General features: G+C 43.7%; 2 protein-coding genes across 2 annotated transcripts; one reads left to right on the top strand and one right to left on the bottom strand.

Moving 5' to 3' along the window:
• The first annotated feature begins 1,174 nt into the window (after positions 1-1,174).
• LOC121971132 (NF-X1-type zinc finger protein NFXL1-like) lies at positions 1,175-4,720 on the top strand. Its single transcript, XM_042522263.1, has one exon. It carries the CDS (start codon positions 1,302-1,304, stop codon positions 4,527-4,529), a length of 3,228 nt encoding a protein of 1,075 aa, XP_042378197.1. The 5' UTR covers positions 1,175-1,301; the 3' UTR covers positions 4,530-4,720.
• Positions 4,721-8,235: 3,515 nt separating this feature from the next.
• On the bottom strand, positions 8,236-11,170 carry LOC121971131 (AP2-like ethylene-responsive transcription factor TOE3). The gene is made up of 10 exons (XM_042522262.1): positions 10,166-11,170; positions 10,034-10,059; positions 9,922-9,952; positions 9,751-9,838; positions 9,541-9,686; positions 9,392-9,436; positions 9,210-9,301; positions 9,010-9,134; positions 8,824-8,931; positions 8,236-8,750 (listed from the first exon to the last, which is right to left on the bottom strand). The coding sequence occupies exons 1-10, from the start codon at positions 10,675-10,677 to the stop codon at positions 8,556-8,558; spliced, it is 1,368 nt and encodes a 455-aa protein (XP_042378196.1). The 5' UTR covers positions 10,678-11,170; the 3' UTR covers positions 8,236-8,555.
• Between the last annotated feature and the right edge of the window lie 3,781 nt (positions 11,171-14,951).

The raw sequence follows: 14,951 nt of genomic DNA, 5'->3' as shown, positions 1-14,951 counted from the left end.
TAAGTTGTGTTGCTAAAAAATTGTATAGCGAATATATCCGTTCACTTTCATCCCGAGTTAAAGTAATAATCAATATGTTATTGAAAGATGAACAGAAGGCTGATAATTAATGTACAACCCTAGTTAATAAGCATTGACTAGTTGTCGATATTTGATAGGGGAAAAGAATTAACTTCTGATACATGTTTAAGGTCCAACGTGAAAATTTTTACAGATTCTTTCTTATTATATTATAACACATCCGAGAAGCTAAAATAAACAATTGATAGCATATTTTAACTCCATGAAACCTCATAAATCCATAGGAATTGAAATGAGTGCAATCTGAGATCTCTAGGTCCATCAGTGAGTTTCGGTCAAAACCCACTAATAGACCTAAAGATTTCATATTGTATCCATTTCAAGTCCTATGGATTTCTGAGGTTGCAAGGAATCGAATGGTGTCGTCTATTATATATTTTGACTGATCCAGAGGTGTTAAAATATTATAGAAAAAATCAACTAAAATAACCTAACATGGGATTGATATGAAGCATATCAAGTCCACATTAAGTTGTTTTAGCCGATTCTTTTTTATCATATTTTAACACTTTCAGAGAAGTCAAAATATGAAATGGACGGCACCGTTTGACTCCTTGCAGTCCTCTCACTTGAAATGGTGTTAAAATGTATTAAAGAAAATATGTTAAACTCTAATCCCGTGGGTCTGATATGAAATAATATTATGCCCATATTATACTTTGCATGCATGCATATCTTAAAAAGAGCGAGGAAAGAGAAGATGAGAGGAAAGAAAGGGAGGATTGCTGCATTGAAGAGAGGGAAGAGAAAAAAAATTGCATAAAAAAAAAAAGAAAAGAAATTGACAAATGATTAAAAGATAGGAGGAGAAGAATAGAAAATTAAATATACTATTTGGTAAATCTCAAAATATAATACATCTTTGGTCAATTCATAATTCCAAGTACATCTTTGCATAAATTACCGTTATTCCTTATTACATGACTTGTCTCGCGAATAATATATTAGATATATATCATATATGGAATCCTTTTGAGACGTTGACTAAATATTTTTTAAAAAGTATATATTTTATTTTTTAAAAAAAAAATAAAAGGGTTAAGTTTTTTGACAATATTTAAGGCGGTGGCTTTCACGAATAGAATCCATCGCCAATTCGTATATATCGCAGCAGAGGATTCGTCCCTCTTGTTCTCTATCGTCCCCTAGGGTTTCCCATTCACCCTTTCGCCAACCTCACGGCTACCAGATCCCAAATCGAAGGATTCACCTCGGCCAGGATGCACCCGGCCGCCGCCGAGAGAAACCACCAGCACCAACACCGCAACGACCGAAGGCCCCGCCCCCACCACCGACCTCCCTTTCCCTCCGGTGGTCGCCAGGAATGGATCCCCCGCGGATCCGCCCCCGCCCCTATCCTCCCTACGCCGCCGCCGCCGCCGCCGCCTACGGTTTGCGAACCTGCGCGCCGACACAAACACCGCCATCCCCGGCCATCCCCGCCGGGTCCCGCCGTGATGGTGACGTCGGAAACCGGAATGGACCTCACCGTGCCGCAGTTGGTCCAAGAGATTCAAGATAACCTGGTGAAGGGGACGGTGGAGTGCATGATTTGCTACGAGATGGTGCGGCGATCGGCTGCGATCTGGTCGTGCTCCAGCTGCTACTCCATCTTCCACCTTCACTGCATTCGCAAGTGGGCCCGTTCGCCTTCGTCCTCCGATGCCTCGTCCGCCGGCAGTGGTGGCAGCGGGGGATGGCGGTGCCCTGGGTGCCAATCGGTGCAATCCATCCCCGCCAAGGAGCTATCTTATACTTGCTTCTGTGGTAGCCGACGGGATCCGCCGAATGATCTTTATCTCATCCCCCATTCCTGCGGTGAACCCTGCAAAAAGTCTCTTGATCGGACTGCTCTGTCTCACAATACCTCCGAGGATGGTGATGACTGTTACCGTTGTCTCCATGTGTGCGTCCTACAGTGCCATCCTGGGCCATGCCCACCGTGCAAGACCTTTGCTCCAAGCCGGCCTTGCCCATGTGGTAAAACGACGATTGTCCGACGGTGCTCCGATCAAAAGAGTCCCTTCTCCTGTGGGCAGCGGTGCAATCATCTCCTTTCATGCAGCCGCCACCAGTGTGAATTGATTTGCCACACAGGTCCGTGTAGCCACTGCCTAGTCCGTGTTACTACTGTTTGCTTTTGTAAGAAGAAGACCGAGGTTGTACTTTGTGGTGATATGGTGATAAAGGGAAACGTTGAAGGCATTCAAGATGGCGTCTTCTCGTGCAATTCTGTCTGTGGTCGTATTCTTTCCTGCGGGAATCATTTCTGCCGAGAGAATTGTCATCCTGGGTCTTGTGGAGAGTGCATGTTGCAACCAGATGCGATAAAAAGCTGCCATTGTGGGAAGACCAAATTGAAATATGAAAGGAAAAATTGTCTGGATCCTATTCCCACTTGTTCTGAAATTTGTGAAAGAGTTCTTCATTGCGGGATTCATAGGTGCAAGGAGACCTGCCACGAGGGAGATTGCCCTCCTTGTTTGGTATTGGTTGACCAGAAATGCCGATGTCTTTCTTCAAGTAGAAAAGTGGAATGCTACAAGATCTCTGAAGGTAGTGAAAAAATTCTCTGCAACAAGTCCTGTGGTGTGAAAAAGACTTGTGGCAGGCATAGGTGCACTGAACGCTGTTGTCCTCTTTCTAAAAACGGTGGGGAGCTTTCGGGTGGTGATTGGGATCCTCATTTGTGCTCCATACTTTGTGGAAAAAAGCTCAGATGTGGTCAACACTCTTGCCAATCGCTATGCCACAGTGGTTACTGCCCACCTTGTCTTGAAACTATATTCACTGATTTAACATGTGCCTGCGGGAAGACATCAATTCCACCGCCACTTCCTTGTGGTACTTCAATACCATCCTGCCCCCACCCTTGCTTGGTGCCCCAACCATGTGGCCACCCAGCCTCCCACACTTGCCATTTTGGAGATTGTCCACCTTGCACGGTGCCAATTGTGAAGGAATGTATTGGAGGCCATTTGCTGTTGAGGAACATACCTTGTGGATCTAAGGATATTAGATGCAATCAACTTTGTGGTAAGACTCGCCAATGTGGGATACATACGTGTGTTAGGATTTGCCATCCTCCTCCATGTGATACTTCCTGTGCTTCTGCATCTGATTTGAGTGTGAAGCCTTCATGTGGACAGGTCTGTGGTGCACCAAGGAGGGATTGCAAGCACACTTGTGGTGCACCATGCCATCCATTGGAGTCCTGCCCAGATCTTAGGTGTCAAGTCCTTGTTACGCTAGCTTGTTCTTGTGATAGAATTACTGCAACTGTTCCTTGTGGTGCTGGAGGAAGCACCAATGGATTCCATGTTGATACTATACTAGAAGCATCCATTCTTCTGAGGCTTCCCACTCCATTGCTTCCCATGGAGGCCAATGGAAAGAAGGTCCCTCTTTGGCAGAGGAAGCTATCTTGTGACGAAGAGTGTGCAAAGATGGAAAGGAAGCGTGTCCTTGCAGATGCATTCGACATAACTCCTCCCAATTTGGATGCTTTGCATTTTGGTGAAAATTTAGCATCATCTGATCTCCTTGCTGAGTTCTTTAGAAAGGAACCTAAATGGGTTTTGTCTGTGGAGGACAGGTTTAAGTTTTTGGTGCTTGGAAAGACAAAAGGAGGTGGAGTCAAAGTACATGTCTTTTGTCCTATGTTGAAAGAAAAGAGAGATGTAGTTTGGCACATAGCAGAAAGATGGAAACTTACAGTCCAAGCTGCAGGTTGGGAGCCAAAACGATTCTTAGTTGTTCATGTTACCCCCAAGTCAAGACCTCCAGCTGGGATATTGGGCTCCAAGCCGGGAGTACCAGTAGCTGCTTCACTGCCTCCACACTTTGACCCTGTTGTCGACATGGATCCTCGACATGTAGTTTCAATGCTCGATTTGCCTCGTGATGCAGATATCAGTGCCTTGGCGCTAAGATTCGGAGGGGAATGTGAATTGGTATGGTTAAATGGCAAAAATGCTTTAGTAGTTTTTAGCGACCCAGCGAGGGCTGCCACAGCTCTGTTGAGGTTAGATTACGGATCGATATACCAGGGAGCAGCAGTGGTTTCAGGTTCTGTTGTGAATAATGCATGGGGAACAAGGCCTAAAGAGGATGGAATTTCCTCAAAGGTTAGCAATCCATGGAAGAAGGTCGTTGCCCCTGTATCAGATTCTTGGGGAGGGGATTGGTCTTCTTCTAGAGTTAATGCCATAACACCTGTTTCGAGGAGAATTGAGGCTGCACCAATCCCAGCAGCAACTAATCCCTGGAATATTCTTGATTCTGATGCTATGAATTCATTATCTGTGGACTCAGCTGATCATGTCGAAGATTCCACTGGCTCCATTGTGAAGACCAGTGGGGATGTGATGATCTCTATGAGTCAAGGTGTTGCTGCTGGTGAGAAAGAGAGAAAAGAGGCGGATGACTGGGAGGACGCTTGTACATGAAAGCTTGATTTAGCTTGTCCAAGTTGCTTCCCTTAATTTTTTTTCTCTGTCTTTCTTTTATTTTTATTACAATTTGTCTAAATCAGTTACGTCGGTGTGAAATTTACACTGACCTAAACTTCATAGTTTTGCTCATCTTATATTAGTTGTTTTGGGCAAATTGATATAGTGTTTTCATACTGTGTGCTCAATTCCAACTTCTTTACAACAACCTAAAACCCCAGTCTGTTCTTTCTTTAACATTCTTATTTCTCTTGTTTTTTTTTGCAAATACGAATTTGCTAAAGATCAGTATTCAGCTGTTATACAAGGTACTCTTTCAAACACTAGTTTGTCAGAGTAAAGTGTAGAAAGTAATATGTGCATTTCTAGAGTAAAGAATGACTTGTGCAAGGCCAATCCTTGTGAAAACCAAGGGAGAACTACAGGCGATCGTTTTACTTGTGTGTGAGAAAATCATCCAAAAGAACGCAAATATTGTCTAGGATGAACTAAATCAATGATTAGAAAATTTTCATTTCTCTAAATTAATTGGAAGTTTGTCAGTGAATCTAAACAAATAAGTGTTGGTTCTTTATGGCATGGTTGTGCATGACTGACTGCGTTCTGCTTCAAGTTTCATATATGTTTCATGTTTACCCCTTTGTTTTTTGTTTATTTAAAAGCTAAGAGGACGTTTGGTTTATATTTTCTACGTTATTTTTTATTTTTATTTTCGGAAAAAATGAGAATATGTTTGATTTGTATTTTCTACGTTCATTTTCTTAAAAAAAAAAAAAGGAGCATTTTTTAAGAAAACGAAAAAAAAATCATTTTGCAAAAAATTGGAAAATATGATTTTCTAAAAATATAAATATAAATATAAACAAACCAAACACTCCCTAACCTAAGCTTTCAAAAATCTTTTCATTTCTTGTCCAAGCATTACACATTGTTAAAACATTAGGTTGTGTTGAAGTCTGGAGCTGCATGTGCTCGTTAACTTTTGAAACCTTACATTGCTTCAGATTACATATGAGGTAAGCTTATATGCAAGTAAAATTAATTTAGATTAATCTTTCTATGCATGCATTTTTTGCAGTTTCTGTTTTTTTTTTAATTCTCTTTGTGCACAGTGCACATAGAAGAATGTTAATTTTGATTCCTTTCGTATTTGTATTTAGAATTGATGATACATGCTAACAATAAACACAAATCTCCATTTGTAGAAATTCATCCAAATAAACGACTTGAGATGGTGCTCTGGTTATCCTTCACATGATAGGATGGGTCTCATAACCCTAGACTGGAAGGACCCTTGTCTCTTGATGCTTATATATGTTAATCATTTTGTAATGATTATAAATTTTAGTTACACATTCGTAATGTAGTAGGATGATTGCATGACACGGACTGGTTCAACCCTGGTTCTTAAAACACGGATAATGGTGAGAGTTGTAGGCTGAAAACTGGCATTGTCTCCTTTTTCCATTCCACACATTCATCTCAGTGTGCACTGCTCATCACTCTCACCTTTTCTTCTTCTTCTTCCTCGTTTGTTGCCTTCATAAATCTAAGTGGCTCACCCAGATGCCACAGCAAAAAGCAGCAATGAGTGCTCATGCAGCAGTTGGTATGCAATCACATGCCATGATCCTCAGTCTTCCCTTTCCCTGCACAAACTCTGAGGAGAGATAGAAAAAAAAAGAGAGATTGAGAAGAAAGGGAAAGGGAAAAAAAGAGTGGAATCAGACAAGAGGAAATTGGTGAAAATGGCTACAAGGTTTGGGTGGATGTTGATGCGTTGAGAGCAGCCTTTCTGTTCCTAGAAAAGCAACTTGTTGCTTGTCCAGCTGCTGATACTTCCATCAGCAGCAATCGAAGGGAAGAAAAAAGTGTTTTATTTTGCCTTCCTTTTTTCTAAAAAGTGGCCCTTTCATTTTGATTCCTATAGTTGTATGTTTTCCTGACTCTACTAATTTATTTGCTCAGATAAAGTTAAGGCGGTGCCTCCAATGCCATAGTTATCTGAAATTATTTGATTGTACTGCCAATGTTTGATGTGCTCAACATTGGCCACTCTTGTTTTGGTGTTGATCCGGCGGTATAGACAGGGGACCTCTTTTGAGGGGAATCAATGCCACGTGGAGGACAAAAGTCAAGGGCAGTGTGAGATTCAGCCGACCGGATAAGGGTCTGGTCAACCGGTTGAACGGATCAGTACAGAATCAAGGACAATCCGGCGGAGAGTCGGGTCTCCGACGCTCAGGGTGAGGGCTGAGCGTGCTACCCGCTTGGCCACGGCATAAAATAGCAATGCTACGGACAATCTCAGCCGAGCCGAGCACGCGACCGGGCATCCCACCCGCTCGGACCGATAAGGTGCTTGCCGAGCGGGTGGGCACTCGGCGCGGGTAAAAGAAGACAAGGACAAGGGGACATCGGGGAACATCTTCTGACAACAGGCATGTCCAACGACCAGGTCATACGCAGAACCTTGCGACAGAAGGTTCTGCTATCCCATCAGAGAGGTGTTCGGACTATAGCAGTATGGTGTCAGGCAAGTTCTTCTGATAAGCTCATACTGAGGTATGGTAAGAGGACCCGTGTTAGCCTCGGTATGTGTGCATGAGCCTCTTCATAACTCTATATAAGAGCCCCCAGACTTCGCCGGAAGTACGCATTCTCTGATTATCGAAGTCACCTCTGCATTTTCCTCTTGCCTGACTTGAGCGTCGGAGGATCGTCGCCGGGAACCCTTTCCCGGCCCGACTTCCTTGCAGGTTTGTCGGAGATTGGTGCTGCTGGTTGGAGATAGAGGAGAACGTCACGTGTCCAGCGTCCATCGATTCAGCGTTCGGACAGGATCAGGTGTAAGTCTCATTCATCTTTTAAGTCTTCCCAATTGATGATTAGATGCAAGGAGAAAGGAGCCAACACCCTGACAAATGAGCCCTCATTTCATTACTGAATGATTGAGATTTTTATGAATGTTATTGCTGTTGTGTAGTGTGGAAAGAGAGGAGAGGAGAGGAGAATCCTATTGCCATCATTCTAATTCGAGATGATGTTCCTTGTTTCTTATCTATGGAATATGTCACAATTTTTGTAGGAACTTAACCCCATAAATATTGCATATCTTCTTAGCTTATTACAATTAATATTCAGTTTATCTAAATTGCAGTATAGTTAGTAATGTTATTAGCTTAGCTTGGGGATTAATTAATGCATAAGCAAGCATAATGATGCACTTCTGATTTCCCCATCTTATTTGTGTGCAGAGATGCTCATTCATGGACGTGCAATGTTTGACCATGGTTGATCATTTTGAGGTACGCCTTGTTGTAAAGTGAAACAGCGCAAGGACAAACAAAGGACCAGAGTGGAGGTACAATCACTTACTGCTCTTTTGGCATTTCCCTCCTATTTCCTTGCCACCTCTCTTCTTCCCTGCTGGGAGAAAAAAGGCCACAAACTTGCAGTGCCATGAGAACGCTATAAAATTATACATATTTATACATATACATATTGCCAGTCAAAAGAAGGATGAATTCTTTTGTTTTCATTAGTGGTATGAAACAATGTTTGGTTCATTTTGTCTGTTTAGAACAAATCTGTTGTGAAAATTTTCCTTCATAACGAGCTTATTTCTCTACTCTTCTCCCTAGTTGTAGAAACAGAACAATAAAGCTATAGTTTTACGATTTGTGTTGAATTATTATCCATGTATATTGAACCAAGGGGAGCTTTATGTAAAATTTAATCTTAGTTCTCTTGCACTAAAACAATGTAAACTTTTGCAGCCAGTAGTAGTTTTACATTGCATGAACTAGATCAAAAAATCTGAACTACTATGCAAGAGGAGATTCCTTCCCTTAAGACACAAGGGAGAACAACCTTCCCTTTAAAACGCACAAACACTACTCCCTTCAGAGTTCAGCCATCCAAGTGACTGCCTTCTTCGAGTTGTTTCGTTGAAGTGGTGCAACAAAACAAGGCCAAAGTGGGTCCTTTTACAGCGGAGGCAATAGATCCCTGTGCTTTCTTTTAGCTTGGCCTAATTGACTGGTACTCATTCTGCTGTTGCCAATTGAAAGGCAATGCTGGTGTCTGTGGTGGGAATCCTGATGATGCTGCAGAATTGGCCGCCGAGAAGAAGTGAGCCGACGGCGTAGTGGCTGGCAACCAAGTTCTACTGCTGTTCCCCCAACCGAACCGCGTGCCATCTGTGCTGCTTGCATACTGCATCGTGTGGCAAAACTGTATTCATAAGAAGCAGCAAAAAAACCTTTGTTGAAGGAATGTGGATACCTACTTGATGAAATCTGGGTGGAATGATTTCGACAAACGGAAAGGCTTCATTTCTCCTCAGAAGCTGAGGGTACTTGCTCGTCTCACAGGCTCTGCTTTCGATCTCAGGAAACTAGTAATCCACAAACACAGAATTAAATGCAAAACTTATCTGAAGAAACAAGTGAAGTTGAATGGTAGGCAAGTAAACCTTTACTCTGGTGTTGCGACTCCATTCAGGCTCTGCGCCGAGTGAAACTCCCTGGTCCTTTCCATTTGAGTCTTTAGATCCTGAGCTCCCCAAACTCAGGTCCAAATTATGCTGAACAGAAACAGCTAAAAGTTTGGGATGCAAACTTTAGAACGATGATGAACAGATCAATAACAAGAGGGAGTATATTGAAAACCCACTCTGTGGATCGAGCTCATTCGAGTAAAAGCTAGGATCGAAGTTTGTTATCGCGTCTTTACCGCTGCACTTGATCGCAGCCTTGTCATAAGCTCTAAAACGATGATGTCTGGTGGAAGTAAGCAAGAAGCAAAATCTATCCTTTAAACTAAAGATCACACATCGAACAGAAAACTTAACGTACCTAGCAGCTTCAATTTCAGTGTCGAAGAGCCCAAGATACACATATCTGTTAACAAATGATAGCCAAATGGTCATAAGGAACAAAAGGAAACATGAAATATACAAGTTCCATTTCTTTAATGTAATGCATTGCAGGAAACAATATTGTACTTCTTCCCCAAGAACTGTCCAATTCTAGCCTCCCATCTCCCACATTTGTGCAATGTGACGCCAATGTACTTGGAGTTGCCTCTCAGAAAGCCCGTGCTTTGCCGTCGAAGAACATGAACAAACTCCTCCTTGGTGAGATTGCCCATCTGCAACAGAGGAAGATGAACTGGGGCAAGTTAGAGCAATAGGCGGAGTGAGTTCTTCACACACCTGTTTCAGATCTTCTTCGTAATCTTCCAAGTCGAAGTTGATGTCTGCGTCGATGCCACGGAACTTGATCGCTGCTCGATCGTACGCCCTGTGACAGAAATTAGTGTGTCGAGTGTCTAAATTGGAAACTAAAGTCACAGTTTGCTTAGGAGAGAGTGGAGAGGGTCTCACCTCGCTGCAGCATGAGCAGTGTCGAAACCACCTGTAGAGGATGATCCAGAAAGTTATTGGCTTAAATTATCAGAATTCAGTAGACTTTGTGATTTGAACTTGCATTACTTACCCAAATAGATTTGTTTTCCACAATCCCTGCAGGTAAGATTAAGAAACAGAGATGAGCAAAGAAGCTCTAAAAAGCTGGTTAAAGATTCAATTTTTATGGTTTGGGAACGGTGAAAGGTGCGAGGAAGCTGACCATATGTGGGACTCCCACCGGCCGGTCCTCCGGTAGAAGGTCACGCCGCGGTACTGGGAGCTCCTTGACCTCGGCCCGCGGCGGCTCTTCTTCACCGGATGCAGCACCTCTGTTGGCTTCCCGACCACCACCCGCTCCGCCGAGTGGCAGAACCTGAGGCCGCCGGCCCATTGAGAACCAGGCGGCGGCATCAGGGGCGGAGGCACAGAACCACCTCCGCTACCCCCGACGATTCCGCCCAACGGAAAGAACTGCCTTGTGACGACTGCCGGCGGATCGCTCTCCTCCGCGCGGATGGAAAATCCGAAGATCTTACCGGCGCAGCAACACGCCTCGCCCTCGTCACCGACAGCTCCTCCGGAGCTAGACGCATTGTATTCGGCGTCGGCGGAGGCCACCCCTACCGTATTGCTCTTATCCTCCTCTCCGCCGGCGGGCAACGCTTCCGCCAGGTCGCCGTAGTCGTCCTCCTCCAACGAGGCCACGCGATTAAGATCCCAAAACCCTTTCATCTACCTAAAAATCCCTCCTTTATTTCCTTCCCGACCTAAAAAATCCAATCTTTCTCCTCAAAAGCACAAAAACCCCTCCTCCCTTCTACATCTCCATATATATAATTTCCTCCTCGCCATTTCTGACTTCTTCAAGCAATGTAGAGGCAGCTTTACCAACTTGGTGCCACTCGAAGCTTAGCAGCAGGGAGAAAGGAACATTCACTGTGCATACATCAAAAAAGGAGTCATCTTTCACCAAAATGAAAAGTTATAAAGTCGAAAATCTCTTTTCCTTTGAGGCGGCAGCCATGGTGGTGATGGTGGTCTCCTCTCCTTGGATCTCTACTCTACTTCTTCGCACATTCCTACTCTTTATTTGATCCAGTCCAACTCATCGACTCAACGTCTTCTTATGCCGCAGGTGGGCTGTGGAACAAGGGAAAAGACAGAAACCCTCTGTGCCATCTGCATCAGTATCACCACGCTTGCTCATGTTCTCTACTGTGGAGATCACAGTCGTGTGCGTCCTTTCATGGAAAAAGAGCTCATTTCTGACGTGTTGTGATTAAGGTGTGACCTGGAGTTTGGCTTGAAATTATACCAGGTGAGGAGATGGTAGTGATGGTGGCCAGGAAACATCTGAGGCTTCAAAATATTTGATCAAAAACACACGGGTAGCCATGGTGTTTGTTTGTGGTCCTGCGTGCATGATCCCAGTTTAGGAATCTTAGGAACCAGAATCATGCCTCAAGTTGGGCCAACTTGTTGCAACTCTCTACCTGACTGACTACGTTTCTGTTTGGTTCAATTTTGAGGCTCTATATCTACTTCCACTCAGAGGAACCATGTCTAAGTTCGATTTTGCCCATCACGTCGATAATCGCCTAATCTGCAAAGGAGATAATTGAAAACAGACTTCCATTTGCAGTTTTGAATCATCATCAACAAGTCATGACAAGCTGGGCCACAAGCAACAGCAATAGCAAACAGCTGCAAATGCATGTGAGAAATGGCTGTAAGTTGTAAAACCAGCACAGAAAATTGAACAGGAAGTCAGCTGTTGCTAATTAATTAATTGCATGATCACCAACATAAGACATTGCTACAACTGGGAGAAAACTGGCATCTTTGCTTGGAGTAACTTGTACTGGCCTGTCGTTTGCTTCTGCGTTCTTCAATGCAAAGGCAACAGCTGATGAACAGAGGAACAGAAAAAGTTTGAAGTGTGCAGTAAGGATTGACTTGTGGGATGTAGATATCACACAGAAGTATCAGATGACTTGTTCACTTTTTTTCTCATACATGGGAAAGCAAACAAGGATCACATGATAAATGTAATGCAGTGGTTGTCACAGAGATCTGCTCCATTTGACCACATGGAGCTTGCTCCCTTCAAGTTACTCTTTTTACCTGCAGCACTTATTGCTTCTTGACTGCAGCTCAACGACACAAATCTTGCTGAAGCACTGTTGAGAAGGAGCTTAACTGTAGAGATAATGCCTAAAGAACCAGTTCTGGATTTCATTGAATGTTTGTGGCAGTGTGTGGTTATGAGAGTTTCAGGATTTCTGAATGGTAATGCAATGCAATCAAGAAACTGGTGGCTGGAGAGGAAAAAGCACGGTGGTCGCATCTTTTCATCAATGTTTTCTGAACCTGTCATTTGAGCCAGAGAAAAGGCATGAGAACTGAGACTGCAGTGATTATGCAAATTGTGTTTGACTAAAAATGGCACACACTGATGCAGGTCTAGAAAATGGCATGTATAATCTCCAGCAGTGTCAGGTCCTATAATACTGAAACGGTACCAGCATCAGACAAGCTCCAATTATCAATTTATAATGGAGGTAATGATCATCAAGAATGGATGGAGTATTTGAAGTGCTACATTTGAAATTTACATAAGTTAGTAGCTTTTCTATTGATAATGCATTGCCATATTTTGTTTGATCGGTATGCGACAGTGGATGTATGCTTGTTTTCCTTGAGCACAACATTTCAGCATTCCCCTTAAAGGATGCTCTGGAATTTCAATTTCTTTCAGCTTAAATAGTTTTTCTCCCAACTACCTGAATTTTCTCTTCTATTTGGGAGTTCAAGGGAAAAGACTAATTGTTGTTTCCCCCTGCTCATCGTCTGCAATGCGATATTGACATCGATGGAAAGATACAAACTGCACGACCATGATAAATTGCTGTGACAGAAAGGAAATGCAGATACTTTATATTGTTACAAGATAAAATCTACTAGCGTAAGGGATAGAGAAAGTACAAAGAGCTACTAATCAATATAAAAAGAAAGCGGGGGAGATGGAGCGCTAGCTAGGGGTGGCGCCGAGGTGGCTTGCATGTTGACCGAGAGAAGACTCTGAACTGGAAGAAGATGGTGCCAAGTGATACTAGAGCTAAGAGCTGCGGACCTGTGCACGCCATAAACAGAGTCAATGGGAACATTAGAGCGAAAATCAGGGAAGGGGTCTTTAACGCAGTCGCTTCGATGCTCAAATCAGAATAGTAGCCTAGCGAAATGGAGAAGAAGATGAACAATGGAACAACAGTCTAGATGCGCGAGTGTGCGGATACATATGAATTAATGCGCCTCCGTGGCCAACGAAGAGAACCCTTTTTTATACCGCCTCTCATAACTTCAGCATTAATGATACAGCAAAGAATGTCTGGTGTCAGAGTATGTCGAGTGGTGAAGTATGTACGATAGCTTTCCTATAGGCGGAGAAAGGTTCTATATGTCAGAGTAATGACGTATTCTCTGACAGGTTGTTACGATTCTTTGACAATGTTGTCTCCTAGGGAGAGTCCGATAGACTCTGGGTCGACCGACCATAGACTATGAGTTATGCTCATGTGGATAACTGAGCTTGTAAGTTCGAATGGCGCTGGGGCTGGACGGATGTAAAATGAGAGACTTGCATTTGGAGAAATGGAGAGTTGAGCTCCTAAGGTTCGACCATCCTTTGGGTCGATCAGGTTTATGTTGGGGATTCAGAATCTGCTTAGATAATATATCCGGTCGGATTTTATGTTGGGGTTCATCTTGCACTCGACCGTTATACTTTAATATAAAGTTCGGTTCAACCGAGCGATGTACTTAGCGTGTCTGATCAACCTTTTAGTCCAATCGACCAGAGCACTTGGTGATGACACAAGACCTATTTCGACATGGCATCGATACGATTTGAGAGTTGACCCATCTTGACTTTGACCGTCACATTAGCCGACTTCACGTCAAACCCAAATTCGGTGGTCCCACCTTACTAGTCATAATATCACTAGCCTCCCTTTCAAGTCTAGTCAAAAGAAGCTGCAACATTGACTGACTAGACACTTGTGTTCTTTAGTGTTATTAGCTTGGACGCTCGACCCTATTTCTACTGTTCGAGTTTTATGCCGGGAGCATTGCCCATTCGAATAGTTCACAATTGTGATAAGAGTTGAGAACAGACGTGAGGGCATGCTCGCTTATAACTCAACCGGTCAGCACGAAAGTCTGGGACATAGGCTCAAGGGAAGGCTTGCTTATAACTCAGTCGATCAGCACAAGAGTCTGGGACAGGCGGGAGGGCAGACTCGCTTATAACTCGGTCGGACAGCACGAAAGTCTGAGACATAGGCACGAGGGCAGGCTCACTTATAACTTGGTCGGATGACACGAGAGTATGAGACATAAGCGTGAGGGCAGACTCACTTATAACTTGGTCGATTGGCATGAGAGTCTAGGACATAGGTGAAAGAGCAAACTCGCTTATAACTCAGCCGGTCGGCATGAGAGTCTGGTACATAGGCACAAGGGAAAACTCACTTATAACTCGAGCGGACGACACTAGAGTTTGGGACATAGGCACGAGAGCAGACTCACTTATAACTCGGTCGGACGACACAAGAGTCTGAGACATAGGCGCAAGGGAAAGCTTGCTTATAACATGGTAGGACGACAAGAGAGTCTAGGACATAGGCGCGAGGGTAGACTCACTTATAACTTGGTCGGACGACATGAGAGTCTGGGACATAGACACGAGGGCAGACTCGCTTATAAATCGGTTAGTCGGCACGAGAGCCTAGGACATAGGCACGAAGGCAGACTTGCTTATAACTCGGCCAGTCGGCATGAGAGTTTGGGACAGGCACAAGGACAGGCTCGATAATAACTCAGTCAAATGACACAAGAGTTTGGAGACACGGTGTATGACCTTATTGCCTTAGAGAGTAGAGGCATAGTGTATGACCTAAATGCCTTGGAACATAGATACGAGGGCATGCTCGCTTATAACTAGTTCG

The sequence above is a fragment of the Zingiber officinale genome, chromosome 4A (genome assembly GCF_018446385.1).
Source record: "Zingiber officinale cultivar Zhangliang chromosome 4A, Zo_v1.1, whole genome shotgun sequence".
Classification (NCBI taxonomy): Eukaryota; Viridiplantae; Streptophyta; class Magnoliopsida; order Zingiberales; family Zingiberaceae; genus Zingiber; species Zingiber officinale.
Note: the sequence above shows the minus strand (reverse complement) of the source record. Positions and strands in the feature narration are given on the sequence as shown.

What these genes read in the sequence shown, in the direction of transcription:
- LOC121971132 (XM_042522263.1), top strand. Translation starts at nt 1,302, where the DNA reads ATGCACCCGGCCGCCGCCGAGAGAAACCACCAGCACCAACACCGCAAC.
- LOC121971131 (XM_042522262.1), bottom strand. Translation starts at nt 10,677, where the DNA reads ATGAAAGGGTTTTGGGATCTTAATCGCGTGGCCTCGTTGGAGGAGGAC. An exon ending in GGACAGTTCTTGGGGAAGAA is followed by an intron (nt 9,437 to 9,540) that starts GTACAATATTGT and finishes ATTTGTTAACAG; the next exon opens with ATATGTGTATCTTGGGCTCT. An exon ending in GTCGCAACACCAGAGTAAAG is followed by an intron (nt 8,932 to 9,009) that starts GTTTACTTGCCT and finishes GTGGATTACTAG; the next exon opens with TTTCCTGAGATCGAAAGCAG.